Source organism: Canis lupus, chromosome X (assembly GCF_003254725.2).
Source record: "Canis lupus dingo isolate Sandy chromosome X, ASM325472v2, whole genome shotgun sequence".
Lineage (NCBI taxonomy): Eukaryota > Metazoa > Chordata > Mammalia > Carnivora > Canidae > Canis > Canis lupus.
The window spans coordinates 20,339,357-20,357,750 of NC_064281.1; the positions used below are offsets into that span (position 1 = coordinate 20,339,357).

Genomic DNA, 18,394 nt, shown 5'->3' on the forward strand with positions numbered 1-18,394 from the left:
CTGTAGGGAACTGATGTGGAGCCCAGCTTGTATCGCTGCAGCAACATTGATTGTAAGGCTTCACCTTTGACCTCTGTGGTACAGCTGAGCAACAAATTGATCATGGACATTAGACGTTGCATTAAAAAATACTATGAAGTAAGTATCCACGATGAGTTTCTTACATATGGGGCTTACTTAGGTTTGGTTCTTGTTCTAAAATAAAACAGTATGGTTTTGTATTCCTGGTTTTTATGAAACTAAAATTCTTAGAAGACTTTGCAGGAAAGGCATTTTATTTTCTATTGGATATCTCTTTCATTAAATGAGCAGTATTTTAAATACTGAATTTTTGCTTTAAAGAAAAATGAGAATATAATCAGGAAATATTTTAGTTTATTGTTACCTGAGTAAGACTAAATTAAGTGGTCACTCAGATCTTTGACCAGAGGAGAAAAAAATCAATATTGCCTGTCTTTGGCAAGTAGAGTCATAACATCATGTGTGGTGATTTTAATAACTGCCCACAGGTTAAGACTTTTTGTGGTAATCTAAACCATTACTTGGTTGTGTTGTCCAAGGAAATGAAAATAAACATTTTTTAAAGATTTATTTATTTATTTTGAGAGTGAGAATAAAAGTGGGAGGGGCAGAGGGAAACAGAGAGAGAATATCAAGCAGTGGAGAGAGACACACACACACACACACACACAAAAGCCCAGAGCCTGACACAGGGCTCAATATCAAGACCTGAGCCAGTTGGACGCATAACCGATTGCACCACTCAGGCTCCCATAAGCGTTTTTTAACTTTAAATGCAATGCAATTTGTCTGGCATTTTAAAGAGACTGTCTAATTTTTATAAGTATATACTAAAAATGTTAGAAAAGTGAGTGAGCAGTCTGCATTAGAAAGAAGGCCTTTTTTCAAAGCATTTATTTTGGTTTTAACATATAGGGATGAGGGGTTTTTTTTTTTTCAAAACTTAAAATTGAAGAAACCACATGCTTCTCATTTGATTTTTCTTAGTGTTTATGTCATTTGTCATCTAAACAAAATTCCTATTACATAAAAGCTCAGTGTAACTTATTTAAAGAAGCTACATTGGCAAAGCATTTCCAAAAGCTCAGATTCTATTGGGTAACACCCATGACTTTGATCGGTGTCATCCTTTAATATCTACTTATATTAGTTAACATTTACTACAGCATTTTCTTCTTTAAAAATCGACCTCAGGGATCCCTGGGTGGCTCAGCGGTTTAGGCCTGCCTTCGACCCAGGGCGTGATCCTGGAGTCGTGGGATCAAGTCCCACATCGGACTCCCTGCATGGAGCCTGCTTCTCCCTCTGCCTGTGTCTCTGCCTCTCTCTCTCTCTCATTCTCTCTCTCTCTGTCTCTGTCTCTGTCTCATGAATAATAAATAAAATCTTTAAAAAATTTTTTTTAAAAATCGACCTCATGAAATGAAAATCAATTATTAGATTATTAGGATGAAGAGTAGAAGCATAGAGTTTATTGTGATTTTGGAGTAGGATAATTTGTATTTGTCAAAAACACCCAAGTAGATTTGTCTGAAGGTATTTTAGAAATAATAACTATGACTACATTTTGAGAAATCTGAAGTATTTTAGTGAATAATCCTCTGCTACACTTAATGAACAGTTAGATCAGAATAAAGGTTATCTGTGGGTTCACATTGCACAGTAGATGAAATGTTCAGCACATATAATGTTAGGCCTTTATTTAGCATGAAGAGCCCAAATCAAAACTATTTAGCTCCTCATTTACAGACCTCGTTGAGCAGAGCATGATTCTTGACTCTTGGGAAGAATTCTGAGTTTTCTCTCAGTGTTTAGTCTATCAAAATCTTTACCATGGAAATGTTAATACTAGAGGAAACTCATCTTTTCCTTCTATAAGAAAGGACAATCTGTTATGACTAAGTTGAGAATAGGCAGAAAAGGGATCTTCTGTATAGTTAGAAATATGTTCTAACTGAAAGATTGATTTCTAACTGAATTATATGTGGGGGGGTGGTATGAGTATTTTTCAAGCTAAATAACCTACTTTTAGGCAGCTAGACATTTAACACAAGGTTTCCGTTGTATTTGCTTTAATTGTCTTTTCTACCAGGTATCTCAACAGCAGATAACAGTTTTCCTCTAGTTAAGTGTGCACTGGATTGATTTTTCTATAGGATTTCTTATTAAAGTGCCCAAATACCACTCCTGAAGTTTGAAGCTTGATATGACTCTCCTCAAAATTAGGAACTTATTTCTCTGCTTGCTTATCTTAGTCATATATAATTGGATGGGAGCAAAAGAAATCCATTTATTTGTTCTATGGCCCCATAGTGAACTAATCTCTAAAATTCTCAAGATGAGAGCTTTTATACAGAATGCTCAAACGCCTCTACATTCTACTTCACTGGTAGACTCTTCTCTTTTCTCCTGTCCCCAGATTTAAAGGAACTTTTGCTGGTAGAGGGACGTGGCATTAGAGTTTTCTTTTGTTATTCTGCATCAAGTGATAGTGATGACCGTAAGTTCAGTGTGATATACTGTAGCAATGGCAATCCAGCTAGAGATTAATACACCAACTGTCCTGAAGACAAAGATATTGATAATAAGTACTGAGGTAAAATGACTGTTTTCTGAAATGACCCAAAGAATTTATTCTCATTTCACAATTTAGACAGTACTGGGCATAAAAGTTGTCCCTGGACTGAAAGCAAGAGTCAATGTTGTGTTTCATTTTTGTCTTAACTATCACTGCAGAGGAAGTAGAGCCTACCTTAAGAAAGGAAGGCATCTATTTAGGGAAGGACCTTGAAGAAGACAGTGGAGGAGTATGGTACTTGACCAAACACTATCACCTGCCAAGGAACATAGTTCTAGATCACCAAGAAATCGGGGTGTCAAGAACAAAGGGACAGAAGTTTAGCCTAACACAATATGGTTCTGAACCACTTTTCAAAAAAATACATCATATATCCTGTTAGTTTCTGTCATGAATAAATAGTGCAGATCGAAGAAATGTGATGTAACAAACATTAAAAATTTTGCATATCTGATAATCTGTATCATATATTTTTATATTGGCTCCTTCCATAGGAGACAATTTCTCTCTCTCACCATATAGGAGTGATCGTATCCCTTGAATTCTCATTTCTTAGAACATTTACATTTCAGTGTACATAGAAATACAGAAAGCATCGAGCAAGAAAATTTAGTATATTAATTGCTTTAGGAGGAAAATAGTCTAATACTTTATCCCAAGACTTGATGGGAGCATTGAAAGACTTGGAGGTATCAAAGAAAGCTCTAATTCAAAGTTCATTTTGTGCCCTGGTCCTTGTTGGTTCCTCTACACAAAGTTGAAATTGAACTGGTATTTTTTGAAAATCATAAAAAGGCCATGTAAAGACTGTATCTCTAAGCTTTGAAGGATGTTTTTGAAAGACTCAATTTTACAGTGAAAAATTGATATGTGTTTCTTTTCCCCTTAAATTCTGTTCCAGAAGAGCAAATAGACACACACGCACGCACACACACACAAAAAGAGAGAAACACTAGCTAATCTAAATTGGGAAATGAAGAGGGCTTTTTTTAAGCATGAAAATTTCATCATCTTGTCAGCTGGCAGAATGCCTGCTGTGTGGATTCACAAAGGCTAAGAATTACACTTTCATGAAATTTTCCTCACTAACTGCCCTGGTTAATTTGAAAGATAACCCACTGTTCTAATTCATTCCTCAATTGGGCGGTGCAGGTTTTATCTTTGATCTGACAAAGCATTTGTGTTAATCGTTTTGGCCCTCCACTAGACACTCTTGGGATTGTGCTTTTACAATAAATGTGTCTGTGATAGCTCTTTAGTCTATTATACTTACAATAGATCCATAGAACTGGTAATTAATTCTCCACTGCTTTGGAAATGGGAAGAATAGGTGTAGCTCTGTCAAGTGCTGCTGGGAAGTTTGTTTAGCTGGTTCATTTTTGAAGTGTTCCCCTCAGCCGTCCACGAAGCAGCCACCGAGTCTGAGATTGAGTTGCTGTCTACCCCAAAGACTTGCTGATAAATGGAAAATCAGACCCCTCTTGGTACCTGGGAGGGGTTTAGTGGGTCATTTACTTTCCTCTCAAGTACTGTTAGTTATAATATACAGTGAATCTTCATTTTAATACGTAGCCATTTGGTTCTAAGGCTGGATAGTCAACGGAAATATACTCCTAAATTCTCACTGATGGCTTATGCAGGTTTTAGAGTTCTGCTGTGACAAAATATATCCCTCACGAGTGTTGGAGTCTTTCAAGCCACTTGTAAAGGAGCATTACTTATCTCCAGCACTTCACGTTGCTGACCCTCCATCTAGAATACTTAACTCAGTGTCATGCATATGATAAGTGTCCATTAGTTTCTTGGACCAGAAAGTGATGGTTGAATCTCTTGGAAATTTGCTATTGATTATACAATTTCAGAATTTTACTAAAATAAGCTTTCTGAGGACAGGGGCTGTGCTTTCTTCTGTGGCTCATCTGTGATCTCTGCCGCAGCCTGTTGCTCTCTGTAGTGTGTATATTTTAATGGTTAGTAACCAAAGGAACCAACAAATGAAGGTTACACTATCATATGTTTTCTTTATTTTTTTATATGTTTTCTTTAAATTCTTTCTTACACTCCTGTCATACTGGCAGAAGGTTTATCAGTAGTATACAGGATTCTCAGGTAGCACAAAATCCCACAGAATTTTAAGGTCATGAAGGCAGTGACGGAGCCTTTTGTTACTCTGCCTTCCATATGTTAAGTCCCCGATTACTGTTGATTTTATGATATGCTGAGCTCCAACTTCATAGCTCTAATTTGTTTTCTCCCCCAAACATTGTATCAGGCAAAGAGGCACTGACCAGAAATATTTTTATCATGGTTCAAAATCACATTGTGCAGTAAAGTACTCCTTGTCCTGATCCCAGTCTCTCCCTAATGATACAAAGTGGATGCTCACTGTACTACTTTTCTCATTCCAGCTCTTTCCCTGGTCTTTCTCTTTTACTCCTTAAAATATTAATTGTGGCATAAGCTACATTTAAAAAATCTCTTTTGGACCCACTTTTTTGAGGAATTCAAAAAATGACGTCCAATGTCAGCTGCCTCATGATGCAGAGACTTTATTAGGCTCACATATACAAGCACCTAGTGAAGAAGGGAACAATTGACCAGTGATGCTGAGCCTCAGCGTGGTGGCTGTGAGTCCATCTGGAAGATGGCACACATCTGGGAAGTAGAGTGGGATGTTTTGTAGTATGTGAAGAATCCATGTTAAACTTGTTTTTTGTTTTAATCTTGGCAAATAAGTAAAAGCCTGTTAATTTTGGAATGGATATGCATTCCTTGAAAACAAAACTAAGGACAACCATCAAAAATAATGTTAAGGCAGAGATTGAATTGGAGGTATCTTTTATTGAAAGTGCAAGGGAAAAAAAAGAAAGTGCAAGAGAGGCTTGGTGAAATATTGTTTAAAATATTTGCTCCACCAAAATACACAGACAACAGAATCCATGGTGTCCAGCTGTGCTTGATGGAAGAGCATTTCTTGAGGAATACACAGAACTTGATTAATTAATAAATCTGAGAAATGAAAGAGGAAACAGCTCCCTTCCTGCCCCCACCATTCCCACCCACCCTCCCCCATGTAAATCACCAACAGAACTACTCTCATTACTATTGCCTTTCCCTTTTTACGTGTGGCAGTATGTCATGACAGGGCTGTATTGTGCAGGTGGATCTGAGGGTTGTAGAGCCATGCAGTGATGTTCAGTAACTCTCTCCTGGTCTGCTGCAAAGATCTGGTGTTCAATAACCCTCAAAATTTCTCATTTCTTACCTGTGGTGATGCGAGCTGATAGTTTTTTAGGTTAGAGCTTGCAATATGCAGTAGTGTCACAGGTACATTAGTTTGAATAGTTTAAACTCTCGGCACTATTGGAATTATTGTTTATTTCCTTGCCTCTGCATTTATATTTAGAACATTTAAAAAGATTAAATTGGGTTTCTTTTTTGTAAAGACTCTTAACAGCATAATTATAAGTGGTACAGAAGGCATGCAAAGAAGCAGATCTCCACCCCATTCATTCAGCATCACAGGCAGCACAATCCACGCTGCCCAGCAGTGCTCGAAGAAGGATCATTTCTGTAGGAATCCAGAGAACTCATCCTAAATCTCATTACAACGAAACAAAAAGAACATAATGAGAATTTTTCTTTTTGCTCCACACCATTTGACAAGGAAGCCAAGCATAAATTTACATCATGGACATCCATTGCATTTTTTAAATGTGGTATTCTAATATCTAGGCCCGTTGGTGGCTTTTATTGGTGTGCTTTTATTAGTGAATGGCTCATTTTTCTCAGGTATGAATATGAAGCATGCTGATTTTGAGTCAGGTAAACATTGCGCTACTATGCATGCTGTGTTCTCACAGAAAAATTAAAGAAATGGGATTTGGTGATGATTGGAGTAGAATGTCATTGTAAGTAAATTTATTATTGTACAAATCTGAGTGAATAACTGGTCAAATATAGTCCCCTAAAACATGCCAAAAGCAGCTTATCATGGTATGAATATTATCTATTATGAAGGAGTTCTAATAAGTAAATTGGATCAGATATAGCCTTATATGCCACCTGACTTTAATTTTTCGTAGAATAGCCCTTAACTTGTACTCCATAGTTATCACAGTACCTCTTTATCTTTGATTTCATTTCATCTTAACCTTATGGCATGGACCCTGTTTGGGAAGGCTCAGAACCAGAGCATCATCTAGAGGAACTAACAAGGGACCCACACTAAATTCTGAGATGTTCTGACTGCTGGGAACAATGTTGTCTATTAAGGACTGACCCTGAAGCTGCCTGCACAGTATGAGCTCGGGCCACAGCCTCTCCCATGCCCATGTCCTTCCCTGCCTTTGCATATTTTCCCTCCTGAGTTCTTTGGCAGAAGTAGAGGCAGTTATAGCCATGGCCCTTTCCTGTCCTTTCCTTAGGTTCTGAAGGCTTATTAGCATGTGGTTCTGTCAGTTTTCACACTATCCCCTGCTAGCCTAACAATAGACTGTGAAGTTTGTACTTTAGACAGCTAGGTCAGAGTTCCTTTGTACTCATTTGACTATTCTGTAACTTGGGCTAGTTACTGGACTTCCCCAGGCCACAGTTAGCTTATGAAGTGATGATAGTCATGCTACCTGCTGATAAGGTCATAGTGAGGACTGTCTGTGATAATGCATTTAAAGTGCTTAGAAAGGGACACCTGGGTGGCTTAGCAGTTGAGCATCTGCCTTCGGCTCAGGGTGTGATCCCAAGGGTCCGGGGATTGAGTCCCTCATCGGGCTCCCTGCAGGGAATCTGCCTCTCCCTCTGCCTATGGCTCTGCTTCTCTTTCTGTATTTCTCATGAATAAATAAATAAAATCTTTTAAAAAAATGCTTAGAAAGCTCCTGGAGTAAGCACTATTAACACTTGTTACTCCACTCTGAGATATGGTGGATGAACAAGGCTCCACTGGGTTCCAGTGTGTGGTCAGAACTCCCAGAGAGTGAGATCTGGGCTGGGGCCTCCCTGCCCATCCTTCTGAGGTGTCCATCTAGAAGCTTTCGTCATCTCCCTGCTCTCCCTCTCCCATCCGGTGAGAACGATTCTGTACCTTGATGCTTCTTGGCCCTCACTATGGTTTACCTGTGTGGGAATTCCTTTTTCAGTGTTGGTGAATTGGGTCCTGAAGTCAGCCTTAAGAAAGGACATGAAGAAGGGCAGTTTGAGGAAGTGACTAAAAGCAAGGAAAGGATGCTGGGCCTTGACATCTTTGAGGCCCAACACCCAGTATTGTGCCTAACCTGATAGATGCTCAGCAAAACACTATTGAATGGATTCACAATATTCAGTGAGATTGATGCTATCAGGTGACTCTCTCAGGTCACAAATAGCATCAGGCCTGTGACTCTATTTGGGAACTCTAATCCAGAATTCTGCCCATCGTATATGGTAAGCCATCCATTCATGAGTAACAGCTTGCTCGCCATCTTCACTGCAGTCACCCTTTCAGTAGGAGGCCACACAGGCCCCAGGCATTAGCATGGCCAGGTAGGCCAGGCTGCAAGGCTGACTGGAGCAGAAGTCCAGAAAGCTGATTATAGCCCGCCAGCAAAGAGCTAGCCCAGCAGCTGAAGGGAAGCCTGGGATTTCAGCAACTTCTGATACAGTTCGCCTCCTCTGAAGGGAAAATTGGAGGTTTTTTGAAATGCTGAGGAAATGCCATAGGAGTTGTCAAATACCTGAAAACAAGCAGGGAAAAACAGCAAACTGCTTGTGCCAAAACAGTAGAATTCCTTTCTTCAGTGTGATTTCTCTAACCTTGTGTATTTAGGAAAAACTCAACTTGAGGTCTAACTCCAGTCATCTCGAGCTACTGTCTTGTAGTAGAGTAAGAAATTGAACCAGAACAGATTTCATTTAACCTTTCAAAAGTGAGATTTTCACACCGTTGACCTTTTGGACCTCCAGGAGCAAAACAACTCCCTGTTCTCTGCTGCACATGTAAACGAGAGAGGGAGGAGAGCACCTCAGACCATGGCTGTCTCTCTTGTTTGGTCCGCCTAGAAAGTGTACGTTACGGTTCACATGTGCAAATGGGCCCTTTATGGATAGTTTAAAGATACAAATTTCCAGATCAGGCAGTCTGGCTTAGTCTTGTGTTAAAAGTGATAACCATATAACTATTCAGGAGGGAGTTAATTTAGCTGCCTTTCAGAAATATCATAGAAAATTCTCAAAGCCTGGATTCTGAAAAATACTATTAATAAAGATTTGAACACTGGTATTTTCTAATTAATTGGTGTTGGTTTGTTTTGTCCTGTTCAAAATTCATCTGACTCTTGACATTTCCTTCTTTTCAAATTTTCTTTTACTCTCCTGCAGCATATTATAACTCTTAGGGTGGGTGGTTTTGTGGAGTACATTATTCTGCTTGTTTGCTGAAAGGTCCCTGGCCCTATTCACACTGCATAGGTACTCAGGCTCCTTGGCTGTTTGAGAAACTCTTCATGCTTCAAGAAACCTAGATGATTTGCTAGCTCAGCTCTCAGGAACTCTTGGCCAGAGTAGTAGGCCATCAGTCTCCATCCACCAGAAAAGAATGTCCAAGAATCATGCCAGGAAAATAACGAAAAGTGCCCAGGATTTCTCTCCATATGTATACTAAGGATTTAGAAACCATGTGGATGAACTCACAGCTAGTCCTTGGAGGATAACTTCTCTCATCTACAGCTTTTACATCTAGTGATGTTCAAGAGTCACTCCCTTTTAGGCATCGATCAGGAAAGAAAGACCAAAGGAGAACCTAGATTCAAGAAAGGCCTGCTTAAAATTTCATGGCACATTGGATTCTCATACTGATGAGTGTATGTGGTGATGTAGCACAATCGTTTTCAAACCTTTCGGTGTGTGGAACCCTCTACACTCTTAAATTTCTGAGGATGCCAAAGAATTTTCATTTATGTGGGTTTTGTGTATTCATATTTACTAGATTTACATTAAAACTGACACATTTACCAAGTATTATCTCATCTATAAATAACAGTGAACCTACTGTATAACAACATTTATGAAAAATAACTATATTGGGGATCCCTGGGTGGTGCAGCGGTTTGGCGCCTGCCTTTGGCCCAGGGCGCGATCCTGGAGACCTGGGATCGAATCCCACATCGGGCTCCTGGTGCATGGAGCCTGCTTCTCCCTCTGCCTGTGTCTCTGCCTCTCTCTCTCTCTCTGTGTGTGTGTGACTATCATAAATAAATAAAAATTTAAAAAAATAACTATATTATAAAGCAAAATAATTTACTAAAAACAGTAGCATTGTTTTACATTTTGCAAAGCTCTTCAATATGTGGCCTAGAAGTCAGCTGGATTCTGGTATCTGCTTTTGCATCCAGTCTATTACAATAATGTTACTTTGTTGGAAGCCTATGAAGAAAATTTGGCTTAACACAGGTATGTAGTTGGAAACGGTAGAGGTATTTTAGCAGCCTTTTCCATAAATAGTGGGTATTTTTTGTCCCTACACCAAACTTGTAATGTGGTAGTTTCTTAAAGGTTGTTTTCAATGTGGAATCTGAAACCATACCAATAAACTTCTTGAGCCCTAGTACTTAAAAACCTGTTATCTTGAATGGTATATGGTATAAAGCACTATCATTTCTTTTTTCTAAGTATTCAACAATGAACATATATTACTTTTTTGGATGAGTAGTGTTCATTTTGAAAATTTATTTTTGAATTTACATAGAATAGAATTCACTCTTCAGCATATATATATAGTTCCGAGTGTTGACAAATGCAAAGTCGTGGAACTGCTTCCACTATCGAGGTATAGAACACTTCCATCACCCACACCCCTTCCTATAAGGGGTGCTACTTCTTTGAGTTACACTTTTAAAATTGGTTCATTTGGATGGTTGACCTCATCTGTCTTGTTTTGATTGGTACCACTTTTGGTTGCAAAGTATCATATTTTCTGACCTTATCTTCCATCTGAGAATGTGTCGCCACCATAGTGAATGTGCTGCCATTCTCAGAGATGTGCAAAATGAAATTTTGTAACCTGTGTTTCTTTGCTTAGCTAGGAGTGGGTAGGTACTTGATCTGTAAATATAAAATGAAATTCTAAGGGCAACTCCCACAAAGAACATTGAAGAAAAATTCTGACATTTCTGTTGGAACTTTGTCACAAGACAAAATTTAGTAATGAGGATTCGAGAAAGAAAACAAAGTGATATCTTTAATCCATTACTTTCTTGTATTGGATCATGAAGAGAGCATGAGCAGCAGTTCCAGCATGCAAGTAATTATGCTCACTGTTCCAGCTTTCTAGAAACCAGAGCTAGGTGTTGAGCCACTGAAAACGATCATTTAACCTTTCTGTATTCAAATATGCATCCATTTTATTTTTTATTTTTTTATTTTTTTATTTTTTTTTATGATAGTCACAGAGAGAGAGAGAGAGAGAGGCAGAGACACAGACAGAGGGAGAAGCAGGCTCCATGCACCGGGAGCCCGACTCGATCCCGGGTCTCCAGGATCGCGCCCTGGGCCAAAGGCAGGCGCTAAACCGCTGCGCCACCCAGGGATCCCTATGCATCCATTTTAATGTACCTATGTCTATAGCAGACTTTGTCATTTTACAAATACTAGCATATTGTATAGATTCACGTAACCATCACCACAATCAGGATACAGAATAATTCCATTGCTCTCCAAAACTGTCTCTTCCTATCCTTTTCTAGTCACCTTTCTTCCCACCCCTAACTCTGGTAGCTACATAACTGTTGTCATTGCGATAGCTCTGTCTTTTCAAGATCTTAGAGTTGGGAATCCTCTGATACACAGCCTTCAAGACTCATCTTTCACTTGGCTTGTTCCTTTTATTGCTGAAGATTAGGCCACTGTGTGTATCAGTTTGTTTAATCCACTTATCCATTGAAAGGTGTTTCTAGTTTTTGGCAATTAGGAGTGCAGCTGCTATAAACATTTGTGTATAGGGTTTGTGTGAGTGTGTGTTTCATTCTTTTTTTGTTTTTTTATTTTTTTAATAATAAATTTATTTTTTATTGGTGTTCAATTTACCAACATACAGAATAACACCCAGTGCTCATCCCGTCAAGTGCCCCCCTCAGTGCCCGTCACCCATTCACCCCCACGCCCCGCCCTCCTTCCCTTCCACCACCCCTAGTTCGTTTCCCAGAGTTAGGAGTCTTCATGTTCTGTCTCCCTTTCTGATATTTCCTACCCATTTCTTCTCCCTTCCCTTCTATTCCCTTTCACTATTATTTATATTCCCCAAATGAATGAGACCATAAAATGTTTGTCCTTCTCCGATTGACTTATTTCACTCAGCATAATACCCTCCAGTTCCATCCACCTTGAAGCAAATGGTGGGTATTTGTCATTTCTAATGGCTGAGTAATATTCCACTGTATACATAAACCACATCTTTATCCATTCATCTTTCGATGGACACCGAGGCTCCTTCCACAGTTTGGCTATTGTGGACACTGCTGCTATAAACATCGGGGTGCAGGTGTCCCAGCGTTTCATTGCATCTGTATCTTTGGGGTAAATCCCCAGCAGTGCAATTGCTGGGTCGTAGGGCAGATCTATTTTTAACTCTTTGAGGAACCTCCACACAGTTTTCCAGAGCGGCTGCACCAGTTCACATTCCCACCAACAGTGCAAGAGGGTTCCCCTTTCTCCACATCCTCTCCAACAGTTGTTGTTTCCTGTGTTGTTAATTTTCCCCATTCTCACTGGTGTGAGGTGGTATCTCATGGTGGTTTTGATTTGTATTTCCCTGATGGCAAGTGATGCAGAGCATTTTCTCATGTGCGTGTTGGCCATGTCTATGTCTTCCTCTGTGAGATTTCTGTTCATGTCTTTTGCCCATCTCATGATTGGATTGTTTGTTTCTTTGCGGTTGAGTTTAATAAGTTCTTTATAGATCTTGGAAACTAGCCCTTTATCTGATATGTCATTTGCAACTATTCTCCCATTCTGTAGGTTGTCTTTTAGTTTTGTTGACTGTATCCTTTGCTGTGCAAAAGCTTCTTATCTTGATGAAGTCCCAATAGTTCATTTTTGCTTTTGTTTCTTTTGCCTTCGTGGATGTATCTTGCAAGAAGTTACAGTGGCCGAGTTCAAAAAGGGTGTTGCCTGTGTTCTCCTCTAGGATTTTGATGGAATCTTGTCTCACATTTAGATCTTTCCTCCATTTTGAGTTTATCTTTGTGTATGGTGCAAGAGAGTGGTCTAGTTTCATTCTTCTGCATGTGGATGTCCAATTTTCCCAGCACCATTTATTGAAGAGACTGTCTTTCTTCCAGTGGATAGTCTTTCCTCCTTTATCGAATATTAGTTGACCGTAAAGTTGAGGGTCCACTTCTGGGTTCTCTATTCTGTTCCATTGATCTATGTGTCTGTTTTTGTGCCAGTACCACACTGTTTTGATGACCACAGCTTTGTAGTACAACCTGAAATCTGGCATTGTGATGCCCCCAGCTATGGTTTTCTTTTTTAAAATTCCCCTGGCTATTCGGGGTCTTTTCTGATTCCACACAAATCTTAAAATAATTTGTTCTAACTCTCTTAGGAAAGTCCATGGTATTTTGATAGGGATTGTATTAAACGTGTAAATTGCCCTGGGTAACATTGACATTTTCACAATATTAATTCTGCCAATCCACGAGCATGGAATATTTTTCCGTGTCTTTGTGTCTTCCTCAATTTCTTTCAGAAGTGTTGTATAGTTTTTAGGGTATAGATCCTTTACCTCTTTGGTTAGGTTTATTCCTAGGTATCTTATGCTTTTGGGTGCAACTGTAAATGGGATTGACTCCTTAATTTCTCTTTCTTCAGTACCCTTGTTAGTGTATAGAAATGCCATTGATTTCTGGGTATTGATTTTATATCCTGCCACGCTGCCAAATTGCTGTATGAGTTCTAGGAATCTTGGGGTGGAGGCTTTTGGGTTTTCTATGTAGAGTATCATGTCATCGGTGAAGAGGGAGAGTTTGACTTCTTCTTTGCCAATTTGAATGCCTTTAATGTCTTTTTGTTGTCTGATTGCTGAGGCTAGGACTTCTAGCACTATGTTGAATAGCAGTGGTAAGAGTGGACATCCCTGTCTTGTTCCTGATCTTAGGGGAAAGGTTCCCAGTGTGTGTTTCATTCTTCTAGCATAAATACCTAGGAGCAGACTTGCTGGCTAGTATGTTAAATGTATATTTACTCTTTAAAGATACCATCAAACTATTTTTCAGAGTGGCACCATTTTTCATTCCCACAAACAGTATATGAGAGTTCTACTTTCTGCATATCCTCACTAGCTCTTGGTATTGTTGGGATTTTTTATTTTAGCCATTCTAATAGGTGTGGGTGGTATCTCATGATTTTAATTTGTGTTTCCCTGATGGTTAGTGGTTTTACATTCATCCTTACATCTTTCATCCCATTCGTGTGTTTATTTTTTTAAAGATTTTATTTATTTGACAGAAAGAGAGAGCTTAAGCGGTAGGGAGCAGCAGAGGGAAAGGGAGAAGGAAACTCCCCGCCAAGCGGGGAGCCAGTTGCTGGGCTTGATCCCAGGACCCTGGGACCTGGGATTATGATCCAAGCCAAAAGCAGACGCCCAACCAGCAGCCCCCATTCATGTGTTTATTTGCCATTCTTTTATCCTCTTAAGTGAAGTGTCCAAGTTTTTCCCAATTTTTTATTTGGATTGTTTATTTCCTAACTGTTAAATTTTGAGTTTTTTATATATTCTAGATAGAGGTCTTTGTTGGATATGTAATTTGCAAATACTCATCCCAGTCTCCAGCTTGTCTTCATTCTTTTAATTGTGCACAGAACAAAACTTAAATTTTGATGAAGTCCAGTATATCATTTTCCTCTTTTATAGATCATGCTTTTTGGTCTTATGTCTCTGAACTCATTTCACATCTAGATCTGTGATCTATTTTGAGTTAATTTCTTTATAAGATGATGCTTAGGACAAGGTTTTTGTTTTGTTTTCTTTGGACTATGTAAGTCCACTTGTTCCAGCACTGCTTACTGAAAAGACTGTTGTTTCTCCACATTTAATTGCTTTTGTATTCTTTGTTTATTCCTTTGCTAACACCAGTCTTGATTACTACAGTTTCATAGAAAGTCTTATGTAGTGCAATTCCTCCATTTTATTTTTTTCAAAAATGTTTTAGCTCTTCTAGTACTTTGGCTTTCCATAAAATTTGAGTCGTTTTGCCCGGATCAACAAAAGTTCCTGCTGGGATTTTTACTAGAAATGTTAAGTCTGTATATTACTTTGGGGAGAATTGGCATCTTTATTATGTTGAGTCTTCCAATCCATGAACATGGTATGTATCTACATTATATAAATCTTAACTTTTTTTCTTTCCTTAGCATTTTGTAGTTTTTAGGATACAAATCCTATATATGCTTTGTTGGATTTATACCAAAGGAGTTCATTTTGGGGAAAGCATTTTTATTTTGTTTTCCTTTTTTTAAGATTTTATTTATTCATGAGAGACACAGAGAGAGAGAGGCAAAGACCTAGACAGAGAGAGAAGCAGGCTCCCCACAGGGAGCCCGATGTGGGACTTGATCCCAAAACCCTGGGATCATGACCCGAACCAAAGGCAAACACTCAACCACTGAGCCACCCAGGTGCCCTTTGTTTTCCAATTGTATTTCTTAGAATATAAAAATACAGTTATATAATTTTTTGTTCTGATATTTCTGTAGTTCAAAGAATCATAGGTGACCTTTTGGTTCTCAAAAGAATACTGAGGGCCCATGAAAATGTTAAAAATAGCCTACATAAATACATAGTTAATATTCAGTCCTTAAAATTTATGGTATAAATCTGTAATTTTGACTCAAATATTTGGCTATATAATAATGCTGAGTTTTTAAACAGAGCTTATAAATTGTAGTGTCACTAATGTGAAATTCATGTGTGTGCATGCATGTGTTTAAATTTCTAGAAGCACAGGGATCCCTGGGTGGCGCAGCGGTTTAGCGCCTGCCTCTGGCCCAGGGCACGATCCTGGAAACCCGGGATCGAATCCCACGTCAGGCTCCCGGTGCATGGAGCCTGCTTCTCCCTCTGCCTATGTCTCTGCCTCTCTCTCTCTCTCTCTGTGTGACTATCATGAATAATAAAAATTTAAAAAAAAAATTTCTAGAAGCACATTACCATATGTCTAAAATCATGACTGGTGAAAAATTCAGGTGATTTTTGTTTTTTATATTGCTTTTGTTTTTTTGAAGGTTTCATAAGTGGTGTGTATTGTTTTTATTAGAACAATGAAGCTACTTAAAGGAGAAAAAAATGAAGCAATGAATGTTAATATACTCCTTATTAGTAAATGAGGATAGATAGTACAGACTCAAGTCCTATATGAGAATCAAGTACATGCATCTTAGAAATCTTAATGTTGCTGTAGCCATTTAAAAATTCTAAAATTATCAGGGCACCTGGATGGCACATGAAATGATCATGACCATTTCAGCTCAGGTCATGATCTCAGAGTCTTGAGATTGGTTCCTGCGTTGGGCTCTGCACTCAATGGGGAATCTGCTTAGGATTCTCTCTCCCTTTGCCCCTCTCCCTCCCCCTCAAATAAATAAGTAAATGTTTTTTAAAAATTTAAAATTTTTCTATTAAAGCTGAAACAGAACCTTCTGAGAATGCTGTTTGGAATTTTTCTTCACATCATTTTTCTTTTTTTAAAAAAAGATTTTATTTATTTTTATGTAATCTCTACACCCAACATGGGGCTCAGACTTACAACTCCAAGATCAAAAATCGAATGCTCTTCCATCTAAGCCAGCCAGGCAATTCCACTTCTTTTTTATTATATACTTGTCTCTGTATTAGGCAAGGACAGTGGATTTCAGCCTTGATTGATCATTAGAATCACCTGAGTATAGTTTTAAAAAGAGTACCTGATGGTTTAGCCTACTCTGGCACATTAGGTTAGAATTTCTGAGGGTGCACAAGGACATTGGTGCTTTTAGAAATTCCCCATGCGATTACTAAACTCTTCAAAAAACACATGTTGGTGAATTCTAATGTAGCATAATAACAACCATGAAGTATTTTAAGTGTGACTTGTATAAACTAAATGATTCTTATGACATGTATGATTTCTATACATAGTTTATATATGAAGATGTGAAAATAAAATAACTACATGCTTTCACACCTATATCAAGTTAAATATGTTCTTATAAATGAGAAGGGAGTTAGATTTCTAAAAGAAAGTAAGTTCTAATGTGATCCCCAAATAATTCTATTAAAGCAAAAAAAAAACACCATAGCATCTTTAATATTTCCACATTTTTCATGAGAATTTACCATCCTTGTTAAGTCTTCGGGTATATTGCTGACACTTGACAAATGGTAGGTAATTAGCATTGCTCAACCTTATCTCTTCTCTGTTGTGGATATGATTGTATAAACCTAGGCTTAGGAGTATTTGTGTATAGAAATGTCATCTTCCCTGTATCTCTTCTAGGAGATCTTCCATATAATGATTTCATGACATCATCTGATCCTGTATATGCTGAGGAATTATGCTCTTTTTTTTTTTTTTTTTTTTAGGAGTTATGCTCTTGACAACAATTGAAAATGGATCTGTGATATGCAGTCCTGTCACCACCCTCCCAGTCGTGACTGTGACTCACCATAGTCTCTTTTTGAATAGCTCCCAACTTGCCATCATCTGTAGGAGGTGGATAGTTTTTCCCAGGTCTAGCACTTCATGAGCAGGACCCAAAAATCAAAATAGGACAGAGATGTTAGTTAAAGGATACTGTCTGGTTACATAGGGTGAACAAGCATAGAGATCTCATGTAAGGCATATTGCAGTAGTTAATAATACCATGTCAGAAACTGGAAATTTCCTAAGTAGATTTCAGATGTTCTCATCACACACACACAAAAAGGTAACTATATGAGAAGATGTGTTAATTAGCTTGACTATAGTCATCATTTCACTATGTATATCAAATCATGCTGTACACCTTAGATATATGCAATTTTTATTTCAAAAATTAAATTACAGTAAGATAAATGGGACAGTCCCTAGGCTATATTTGCTAGTGCTCCTTGTAGGACCGGATAACAGAGGTAGGATTAAAATGAGAGTATTTCATTACTTAAATATACATTGTACATGACCCAATGCTTTGCAGTTTTCAGAGCACTTTCATAGCCTTTGTTGATTTGTGTCTCGTGGTAATCTTGTGAGGTACACAGAGGGATGTCCTCCAGTATGTCCCAACTCATGCTAAGAGAAGCCTGCAGGTTGCCCATGTTGGCTGACATGGTGTTGTGTGTTGCCTATTCCTCCATTCCCACTACTCAAATTCAGTTCTTAGTTATCTTGTACTTAGCTTTCTAATTGATCTTCCTGTTTTGGCCCCATTGCCTTTTTAGTCCATTCTTCACAGTGTTTCCAGGATTACCTTTCCAGAAGAGGGTTGGTAACATCACCATTCAACTTAACCCTCAGTGGATTCTCATTTCTTACAGATGAAAACCAAATTCTTTAGTATTGGATTAGTCCCCAGGCTAGCCTTTGCCCCCTCATCTCCATTCTCACTGTCTCCCACAGGCCCTCCACCCTCCTTGCAGGACGACTTCGTGTTCCCCAAAGATCCCACATGCTTTCCTCCCTCCCTGCCTTCACTCTTGCTCTCTCCTCTGCCTAGGAATATACCCTACCACTCATACTGGCCCACTTCATGAAATTCTCTTTATACCTTCAGTGGCGTGGTCTCTGTGCCAGCCGCTACCTGGGAAGG

At 38.6% G+C, this 18,394-nt stretch overlaps 1 protein-coding gene across 2 annotated transcripts in view; it reads left to right on the forward strand.

The window, feature by feature from the left end:
* The window catches only part of POLA1 (DNA polymerase alpha 1, catalytic subunit), a 310,104-nt gene that overhangs the window by 146,251 nt on the left and 145,459 nt on the right, over positions 1–18,394 (forward strand). For both annotated transcript variants that reach the window (XR_007409311.1, XM_025438940.3), the window contains one exon: positions 7–138. Coding sequence is in view for 1 of the 2 variants with exons in the window: in XM_025438940.3 (XP_025294725.1) it covers positions 7–138 (132 nt within the window). In the remaining variant the exon portion in view is untranslated. The remainder of the gene's footprint in view (positions 1–6; positions 139–18,394) is intronic.